The sequence below is a fragment of the Dipodomys ordii genome, unplaced genomic scaffold (assembly GCF_000151885.1).
Source record: "Dipodomys ordii isolate 6190 unplaced genomic scaffold, Dord_2.0 Scaffold3, whole genome shotgun sequence".
Taxonomy (NCBI): domain Eukaryota; kingdom Metazoa; phylum Chordata; class Mammalia; order Rodentia; family Heteromyidae; genus Dipodomys; species Dipodomys ordii.
In genome coordinates this window covers 36,077,529-36,088,524 of record NW_012267219.1, presented here as the reverse complement: position 1 = coordinate 36,088,524, position 10,996 = coordinate 36,077,529, and the positions used below count along the sequence as shown (strand labels likewise).

At 40.9% G+C, this 10,996-nt stretch overlaps 1 protein-coding gene across 2 annotated transcripts in view; it reads right to left on the bottom strand.

Annotated features, from left to right (window-relative positions):
- Nucleotides 1–10,996, bottom strand: part of LOC105988571 (chromosome unknown open reading frame, human C12orf75) — a 37,196-nt gene that overhangs the window by 1,560 nt on the left and 24,640 nt on the right. For both annotated transcript variants that reach the window (XM_013020225.1, XM_013020235.1), the window contains exons 3-5: nucleotides 4,653–4,688; nucleotides 3,452–3,531; nucleotides 2,434–2,466 (exon numbers count right to left, since the gene is read on the bottom strand). In XM_013020225.1, coding sequence (XP_012875679.1) covers nucleotides 2,462–2,466; nucleotides 3,452–3,531; nucleotides 4,653–4,688 — 121 coding nt within the window. In that variant the 3' untranslated portion in view covers nucleotides 2,434–2,461. The remainder of the gene's footprint in view (nucleotides 1–2,433; nucleotides 2,467–3,451; nucleotides 3,532–4,652; nucleotides 4,689–10,996) is intronic.

The window sequence follows — 10,996 nt, the reverse complement described above, 5'->3', positions numbered from 1 at the left end:
AAAAGAAAAAAGCTGGAAGTGGCGCTGTGGCTCAAGTGGTAGAGCGCTAGCCTTGAGCTGAAGAGCTGAGGGACAGCGCCCAGGCCCAGAGTTCAGGTCCCACGACCGAACCCAAAAAATAAAAATAAATAAAATAATAATAATAATAAATTAAGTAACTTCAAGAGATTCTGAAGTTTTTCCTTAATTTGGTCCAAAAAAATAGCCAAATCAACTTTGAACTTTGGCCTCTGAATTAATTAAGAATTTACAAGTTGGTTTACAATTTACAATTCAGTTTAGAATTTGCAAGTTGGTCAAAAGGTATAGCTGATCTTTTCCATAATAATCTTCCTCTACAGGGGACATCTTCTTATCAGAATTTTCTCCTAGTAACTTAGACCCAGAAAGCCAAACTATACTGGACATTTAGCCAACCAGGGAAAATAGCCATTCAATTTGAAAAAACATTCAGGTAACTCAAAAGAGACCAAAGAGAGACTATGACCAAACTGTTTATAGAAACCACCAAAGAATGAGGGCTACTGAGACAAGAGAAGAGAGGAGTGGCAATAAAAATACATATGTACCCATGAATACTAAGGAAGTGTTTGGGCCAGCTTCTTAGTTATGTGAGCTGCCTCCATCCCAGTACTGATAAATTATCACCAGGGCATTTTAGATCCATACACAATGGTGGACAGTCAATTGTCTAACTCTCCCATGAGGAAAGTGAAATGGAGAGAACTTCACATAATGTATGGCTTACAGAGGAGCTGTCCAGGCTCCTCATACAGTCTACCAAGCCCCTCTTTTGACATCAGGACTATGGCTTTTGAGATACTCTCTTTTTCCAGGAGGAGAAACAGTGATGTCAGCTTTCTTTCAACTACCCTACCTTTTATTACGCAAATAATAAAAGTACTTCTGCAAAGGGCAAACTGGCATGGAACTTGGGAACTCGGTGGGGAGGTAGAATTCTATTAAAATACTAGAAATAGACAATTTTCTACAAATTCTCAACAAGAAATCTAACACCCTGTGGTCATGGGAACTAGGGAATAAATAGCCTTAATGCTCTCCCTTGATGAGAAAGTCTTTGAAGAACTGCCACCACCCAGCCCTGTTTGTGGCTTCTGTCAGGAAGAAACTGAAAGAGGTGAAGCTTCAGTGTCCCTCCTTTGTCTGTGGGAAAGCTTACTAATCTCCACCGGTAAGCCTCTTCTGCAACCCCAGCCCAGCCCAAATACCAGCTCTGCTGATGGGCCTGAATAAGACCTTAGTTCCATATCAAAAGAGTCTTGTTTCTGGTCTACCGTAGGCTGGGTTCTGCTTATATAGAAAGAATAATAGGATGAGGTGGTGGTGATGACAGTGATAGTGACAATGGTGGTGGTGGCGGTGGTGATGGTATAGTAGTGATAATGGTGATTATATTGTGGTGTTGGTGTTGGTAATGGTAGTGGGGATGGTGGTAGTGGGGATGGTGTGGTAGTGGTGGTAGTGGTGGTGGTGCAGTAGTGATGTTGGTGGTGTGCTGGTGGTGGTGGGTAATGGTAATGGTGTGGCAGTAGTAGTAATGGTGTGGCAGTAGTGGTGCTAGTGGTGATGGTGTGGTAGTGGTGATGGTGGTAATGGTGCAGTAGTGATGTTGGTGGTATGATGGTGGTAATGGAGGTGGTGGTAGTGGTAGTAGTAGTATGGTGATCATGAGGACAGCTGTAGCTACAATGTATTTCATATCTAATCTTAACAACAATCCTTAAGTCTAAATATTAGCTCTAACTAGTGACAGATCATGAAATGGGCCACCAAGGAGGAGCAACTTGCCACAAAGGAGGAGCAACTTGCCAAGCCAGTAAGTGAAAGAGTCCAAATTCAAATCCAGGGATGTCTGACCACCAAAGGGGAATGAATGTTCTCAGAAGACAGAGCATTCCAGAAGAGGAGGTTTAAGATTGAACATCAGTGGTGATCCAATCATTGCATGTGAACTGTGACTAGTGCCTCAGCACAAGTGCACCTACTGGTGATGACCACATACCTCCCACTTAGCTCTGGGCTCAGGCCCATCTCCTCTTACACTATCTAACCCCCGGCTACTGCCAACACTGCATCTAATTCCTACCCGAGTCTCTCTGATTTCTCCCTCTTCTATTACTTTAGGCCTATGCCCTCAAAGTTTTTGTCAAGAAAGGTTAGATTTCCATGTTGAGGCAGCCTCACAGCTTGCTCTTATTAAATCACTTGCACTTGTAACAAATCGATTTTTTACGTAGCTGAAAAGATAACTGAACTGAGCACTAATCCTTTTTCGTAAAACATACTTGAATCCAGAGAGGAGACTCCATCCTTCTAACTGAAGTTCAAGAATAGAAATATATAGCAATAAGATCTAAAGCCAAGTCATTATCACATCAGATTATGGAAAATTATTTTTAAAATGTACCATACCTCTTTATTATTGTGTTGTGATGTTATTTTAATCTTAAAGAGAAAATTAAGAAAAGTTAAATATAAATATAATGAAGAACAATGATCCAATTGCCCACAAAGCTATACAGTAGTGATATATATATATGTTTGCAAGTTTAAATCATGAAGTAAAGAAAGGATAATGTAGAATAAGTAACTAGAACGTTAAAAAAAAAAGTAAAACCATACATTATATAATAACAGTTGAGTGAATCAGCATCTTTTTTGTGGTGGGACTGGGGCTTGAACTCCTGGCCTCACATTCTTGCCTGGCTTTTTCTACTCACAGTTGGCTATCACTTGAGTCCCACCTTCACATCCAGATTTTTTTGAAAGTTAATTAAAAATAAGTCTAGTGAGTGGATTTGTCAACCTGGGCTGACTTTAAACCTGGTTCTTCAGATTTCAGCCTCCTGAGTAGCTAGGATTATAGACTTGAGCTACTGAAACAAGTTTAAATCAGAATTCCTTACCACTAGCCTCACTTAAAATTAAAAACACCATATACACAGTAGCAGAACTGTCTATTATTTGGGAAGACTTCATTACCACATAGTTACTAACTATTCAGCTCAGAAAAGGGAATTTCATTCCATTTATTTATGCAATGTGCAGTTCTCTCCCTTAATCACAAGACTGCATATCAGCTAGTCATTTCTATAACAAATTACAGAACTCAAATTACCTTTGAGTTCTACACAAAGAGTCTACAACCTTATTTCAATGACAGCTTTTATGTTCACCCTGATTATCATTGAAATTAACAAGAAATTGAGATTACCCATGTAGTAGAACAACAAGTGGAAGCTGACTTCATTCTGGAATTCTTTGAAACATGTAGGTGGTAAGTTCAAGAAAAGCTTAAGATGAACAGATGGTACTTAGACATGCTTCACTGAAGCTACATCATGCATAAAATGGTTGAAGCAGGCAGAAACATAAATTTCATAGAACATAAAAAATATTTTGAAAAAATAAACATATTCCATTATCTTACTTTTTTGTACAGTCTTTGTTTGATTAGATACCATGTTGACAGCTTCAGATGGCAGACCAACATACACTCCTCCATAGTTTCTTTAAGAAAAGAAATCAGACCAATTTAATTGGTACTAGCCATAGTACCAATTGGTACCTATATCTATCTACCTACTCAGGAGGATGAGATCCAAGGATCACAGTTCAAAACCAGCCCAGGCAGGAAAGTCTACCAGACTCTTACCTCCAATTAGCCACCGAAAAAAGAAAGGCCAAAAATGGAGCTGTGGCTCAAATGGTAAAGTGCTAGCCTTGAGTAAAGGAAGCTCAGGGACAGTACCCAGGACCCTGTGTTCAAGCTCCAGGACTGGCACCAAGGCTATAAAAAATATGCTTTTTTAGTATGCCAGTCCTGGAGCTTGAACTCAGGGACTTATATACCCACCTGGCTTTTTCACTGGATGTTGGCACTATACCCAGTTCCACTTCTGACTAGTTTTGTTCACTAATTGGAGATAAGAGTTTCACAGACTTTTTTACCTGGGCTACAATTCAAACCTCAGCCCTCAGATCTCAGTCTCCTGAGCAGCTAGGTTTACAGGCATGAGCCATGAGTGCCTGGCCAACTCATGACTTTTTAAAAAGTTGAATTCATCATTGTCACTAGAAATATAGCTGTTTCTCTGTTAAAAGGTATCCAAATAGTACAAAAAGCTACACTAAATTAGTAGATATTTTAGATGTTTTACCTGCAATGAGAAAAAGCAGCAGAAATTGGAGTTAGTAAAGTAACAAACATCAGCAGAATAACATGTTGCAGGTGCCACAACCAACATTTATCAAGAATTCAGAGGTCTCCCTGGTATGAGGGGATAATACACACAGAAACACTTCCTCATAGGAGGGCAGACAGAAAATGAGGAGACAAGAGAGCTAAAGAGAAGTGAGAGGAGAGTTGACCAGAGGAGGAGGAAGAGGGTGCAGGGAGCTGAGAAGTGAGGAGGGAAAAGTCACTCGGGGGCAGGAGCATCCCAAAGACCACACCATGGCAGTCAACAAAGGCCAGATGCACAAGGCTAAAGTCATGCTTGCTTCCAAGAAGCAGAGGCTCTGAGTCCTTGGCAAAAATCTTTTCAGATCTTATGCTCCTCCTGGATTGCCTGTGCCAAAAGTTTCCCCCAAATTATGCAAATTCAAATCAGCTGCAATAGTGAACATACCTTCTCTTGTCATCTTCCGTTACTGATTCTTCAGTTCTAAAAGGTCAAAAATATTTCTGATGAGCCACTTGGTTACAGAGGTTAGGAAGAAAAGGAGATCATCAAGTTAATGTTGACTGTGTTTATTTCAAGTGTTTCCAAGTATTTCGACAGCATAGTATCCTGGCTCTCCTCAATCACTCACACACTCAAACATGGTGACTGTCCAACTCACCAAAATGCACAAATCTAGCTAATTCCAAACAAGCACAACTGCCAAGCAAAATGACAAAAACTGAAGGTAAGGAGATTGCAAAAGGAGCAAAAATTAGGCACTGGGAAAGTGAGATCACTTTGCTGTGTCACCTGCTTACTGGGTGGCATACAGGCTATGGGACAGCTGCCTGGCCCAGATCATCTGGTACAGTCTAACAGGTGAGACCTCAAATTCTCTTCTGGTCCTCTCTGTGATTTGGGATGTATCATCCAGTTTAGTGGCACAACTATGGGGAGGGAAAGATACCTTTAGTACAGAAAGAGTTAATACCAATTTGATTCCCTCTCATTTAAAAACATGAGCTATTTAATGTACAACCTATGAGGAAGAGGAAGACTGCTTCAAAGAAAACACTTAGGAGGAAAACCAACTTCAAAACACACAGAGGAAAGTACATTCTACCAGAATTCTCTGGTATATTTCTAAGGAGGAAGGATACCTTCCATAAAGCCCTAACTCACACACCTATACATAATACACAATACACAATACACACACACACACACACACACAATCACTTTTCTGAAAGAAAAATAACCAGATGAATTCAACATGTAATTCTAATTCTCCAGTCAAGCACCCAGACAGAACCTCTTGAATCTTCCAAATCTTCACTGAATCTTCTGATTTTAGAGATGGTCTAAGTGTGGTTCACTCACTTCAAAAATGAGGATACTTCCAACATAGCTGACACACTGCAGATTAGTTTGCCTCCAGGCAGGGAGCCGATCGGTCACCCAGCGGTGAACATTGGCTATGAACACAAATCCTACTCCAGTTGAGTGCAAAATCTACTTTGAAACTTAATTCACGCTAATTTAGCACAGAACTTAAAAGTTGCCAGACAATTATCAGCTTCTTTCACCTCTTGTTAAAGCTAAATGCTCTTCAATTCTACAGTGTCAAGGTCCAATTTTATTAGAAATGGTGTGAAGCTTATCGATGTGGTTTTAACAGTGCTATTTACTATGTTTAATTAAAATGGATTTATGTATCTCTAGTAGTATGGAAAGATGATGATGATGATGTTGATGATGATGAACTAGTCAAGATATTAGAATTGTTTACTTAAGTCTTGAGTGGCTGAGATTATCATCAAATTGTATTTGAAGTTATACATAATACCAACATGTTTGTTAGGTAAAAAATAAGCTTAAAACTAATTTAAATTTCCCCAAATAAAAGAAAACTATAAATTAATTTAAGTCTTTTATATCTTACTAATAATCCAATAGCTTAAAATCCAATCTGTGTTCCCCACTCTAATGAACCAACAACCTTACACAAGATGGTTGGGTAGCTGTGGTATTTATTAGATAATAAACTAGGTTTTATAAATCAAAATCCCTAAAAATATCACTTGCAATGACTTAAAATTAGTCGAAGAGCCTGCTTCAGTATATATGCCGCTATGTTTGAGGCTGCCACTTCATTCCTTCTTTCCACACACAACTATTCTTCATCCTAACTGACACCAGGACTTTAAGAACTAATTAGTACCTCCCAAGTGCCAGGCACAGTGGAGGGCACTTCAGTGCTAGAACTCACAACAGCTCTGAGAGCCCAGACATGAGGAAAACAACACAGAGAACACCAAGGAATTAATAAATACTGGGGAGTGACAAGCAAAACTAACCATCAAATCCCACATTTCACATTCTAATCCACCACTCTGCCTCTCAGGAAGACAGATGCAAAAGTCAAAAACAGCTCTGGTGAGAGATCTGCATGGGCCGCTTCTCCTAAGTGAGCTGCTTACACCATCTTCTGCTTCACAATCTGCCTGTGTGGCCAATCACAACCCTGTGGCATAGGTATTAGCCACAATGTAAGATGAAGAAACTCAGCCTCTGAAAGGCTGACAGCAGGATGATCAGAGGAATCGAGCAGAACCCAAATCCACGTGTGTGATGCCAATCCCTGCTTCCCACGCTGTGAGCCTATGCTAGGAAGACTACAAATCCCTCCCAGATGCATCTCTCCACTTCTTATCATCCCACTTAGGAAAGAGGGGAGCTATACAGTAGGTGGGTCCTCACCTGTCTCACCAGCATTAGAAGACACTTCTAACAGTTGCCAGAACCATGATCTTCACGAGACTTGTCGAATTGCTCCATGATTCCTTTATCATCTGAGTACATGGGTAGTCCTGATCAGCAGTTACAGTAGAATCTATTCACCCAAATAATTTGACTGTGGTTAAATAGGACAAAAAAAGCGAGTGGGTCTAAAGCAAATCTCCTGACGGAAGGAAAAATCCAAGCCATGGTTTAGCTGCCTGCAGCAAACCAAATGCATCCTGCAGACCTGCTCAAACTGGACAGGCCACGCTAAGAAAGAAGGAATGGATCTGAAAGCAGAAATAGGTCCCTTGGGACAAGAAGGCCCAAAGATCTCCAGCAGGTCACCAACAGCTCAGTGGCATTCCCTCCATGTGATTAGGTTTTCAGGCTCCAGGTAGGAGCTGGTCTGTCTGGGGGCAGTGTCACTGTGGGGCCCAAGAATGGCCCATAGAAGAACCATTTGAAGAAGTAATTATGCTCAGAGAGCAGGAGTACACAGGTCTGGATTTCCAGTAAATACCTGACTGGATTGTCACAAGAGATATGCCCAGAACACAGTATTTTCTAATATCAGAGCATAGTATTTTCTAATGATGACAGAAGCCTAGCGTGTACACACGTATACACACACACACATTCTGTACACATAGTATTTTCTAATGATGACAGAACTTAGCATGTACACGTACACACACACACACACACACACACACACACACACACACACACACACATTCTGTTGTGGGGGGCTCATTTCCCTAAAGACTGTTTCTTGCTCAGAGAAGTAGATATTATCATGTGGTAGTTCAAAGGGGTTGGTCACAATCTATCTTACCACTCAGGATTTATGAAGAACCTTTAAGCTTTGGGATTCCTGTCTTATTCTCAAGTTTGAGCTTTGGATATGCCCTAGCTGTGTGAACAGCTGGGCTGCCCATCTGTACAAAATCTGAAGAAAACCACGGTTCATAGAGCTTAAAACATCCCATTCACAGAACCTTAAATTTTCCAAGATTTACTTATCAATTCCCCTATAATAATTCATTCACTAGCTGAGTGCTGATGGCTCACACTTGGAATCCTAAGTACTCAGAGGTTGAGAGCTGAGGATTGTGGTTCGAAGCCAGCCAGGGCCGGAAAGTACATGGAACTCTTATCTCCAATTAAATATCCCCCAAAAACCAGAAGTGGTTGAAGTAACAGAGTGCTAGCTTTGAGAGGTGAAAAAAAAAAAAAAAACTTCAGAAACAGCATCCAGGCCCTGAGTTCAAGCCCCAGGACCAGCAAAAATAAATCATCATAATCCATTTACAAATAATTTCTTAGGCAAGTAATTGCCAGAGAATGCCTGATGGGCATAGAATAACAAAGGCTCCTATAAGGAAGAGATATGATAGGAATCAAAGGCAAACAAATTTCAAGTTTGGTATGCCTAGGCATAACATAAGTACATGCAGATTTCTGCTAGGTTTTGAGAAGAAATGAAAACAACTTATGGTCCATCTTCAATGGTGATGATCCAGAATGTCAAGCTGGGAACGGTGCTGGGGTGGGAACATCCCCAGCCATGTAGCTCCCTACAGCTAGATAAGCTCCAATGAGCCATGCTGAGCCAAGGAGCCTTGCTGAGGAGGTGATTGTTTTTCTTTTAGGGCCACTACAGCTCCAGTGGGAGGGCAGTGACTACTGCCTGGCTAGACGCTGTGATTATTAATGGACTACAAAATCTGTCCCCTCCAAACCAGGGACGCAAGCGGGGAGGGATAACAGAGTACAGAACCACACCTTTCCTAGCTTTGTGAGAACCCCAGCTACGGAGGCAGAGTCCAGAAGGTTCTCAGAAACAGGCAGCACAACTCTATTCTGTCAGGACTGAAGATCAGTCAGTGTAGAGAAACAGATGACTTCACCTCCTAGGATCTCCCCCTGGAGAACAAAGCCTGAAAATTGAATTACTCCATGCTAAAAAAGATAAACAAAATGAGAACGAGGCTAATTCTCAGTAGATGAACCAGAGAAGAGGCAGGCAGCTCTGCTGTACTTGATAACACTCTTCAGGGTGGGGACATAATTGGTCCGAATATGTCCGTGAACTCAGGTTACCCACAATCTTGTCCCTTAGGAAAAGAGCCCATACACAGGCGTGAACCAGGATAAATCTCCTATGTAATCTCCAAATCCACTTTTCAATTACAGCCTCCTTGAGAAGGAGCTATGAGTCAGGAGCCAATGCCTGCCCACCTACAAGCAGAGGCACTGAAATTGGAGAAAAAGAAAAAAATATGTGAGAGAAGGGATTTGGGAACAATAAAAGCACCCCCTTAAACTAATTGAAGTGAGGGGAAAACCTTGAGAATAAAGCTTGTATCTAGAGAACTAGAATGTAGAGCCATAGGAGATATAGGACATAGGTACCAAAAAAGCAAATCATCTAACTCTAAGAAAGTAAAAGATAAGTTCAATCAGTTTCCCTCCCACCTCCCCTCCCCTGGCCCCAAGTCCCCAGGCTTAGCAGGCTCAGCAGGACTTCTGTGTTTTCACTGGCATGGAGCTGGAGGCTGGAACTTGTGAGGGGGAAGGGAAGTTAGTACACATAAGCAGAGATCAAGAAGCCTGGAACAACCATGAAGACCATGGAGACAAAATCTGCTCTTACTGGGAGCCAGGCCATGCTGGATACAGAGTGATTGTCTGCCTCCTCCAAGTCCACCTCCCTACCTACAGAGTGGGATCTTGAAACCGACTCTGAAAGCCACATTCTCATTCATGGCCTCACTCCCTGTAGTCCTACCAAGACGAGGTGCGACAGAGAGTCCAAAATGCTCTTTCCAGCTTTTCCTGATAACCAGCATCATCACAGCGCCAGGCCACAGCTGTGATTACTGATGGGTTACACAACTTGGAAGGAAAGACTCAGTCTTGGCAGAGCTCCCTCCTCAGAGATCTGGGTCCCAGCAACATAGAACCTCTCTGACCTAAGCTCTTCCATTGTGATAACATCCATCTCTTACCTTGGTTGCCCAGGACCTAGAGGTGCCAGAAAAAAACCTTTCCACATCACATCCTACTTAAAAAGAAAGAAAGAAATGTAATGCTAAATTACTTACAAAGGCAAAAGCCAATCAGAATAACAGCAGACTGCTCGGGAGAAACCTTTAAGGTCAAGAGAGCATGAAATGATGTACTTCCAGCTCTGAAGCAAAAACAGTTTCTAAGAGAAAAGTAAATAGTGATATGTGCCTATGTACTTTTTTAAGTTCAATCCTCAGTATCACCACCCTAAAATCAGAGAAATCTAATATCTAAAATTGTAACAGAATGGTACACTTCAAGGCCTTAAAAAAGCAGGATTGTGTCAAACTCCAAAGTAGTAGACAGAAAGAATAAAGATCAGAGCTGAAGTTAATGAAATAAAGACTAAAAGAACAATCCAAAAGATCAATGAAATAATTTTTTGTTGAAAAAAAGATTGACAAAAATCTCAAATTAACTAAAAAAGAGACAGAAGACCCAAATTTAAAAAATTAGAAACAAAAAGGGGATTATAACATACAACACCGAAATCCAGATAATCACTACAGATTATTTTGAAAACCTAAATTTCAATGTATTGGAAAAATCTATAACAACACATTAAAAGATCATATTCTATGATCAAGTGAGTTTCATGCTAGAGATGTAATGATCACTCAGCATATGCAAAACAAATACTATTCAACACATAAACAGAATTTTTAAAAAAATTCTATCAGTACAGGGAACTCAAGAAACTAATCCCTCTCAAGCCTAACAAACCAATTACTAAATGGGCAAGGGAACTAAAGAGAGACTTCTCAGATGAAGAGATAAAAATGGCAAAGAAACACATGAGGAAATGTTCACCATCCCTGGTGGTGAAGGAAATGCAAATAAAGACAACGCTGAGATATCACCTTACCCCAGTCAGAATGTCCCACATCCACAAATCAGCCAATGACAAATGCTGGAGGGGATGTGGAGAAAGAGGAACCCTATTACACTGCTGG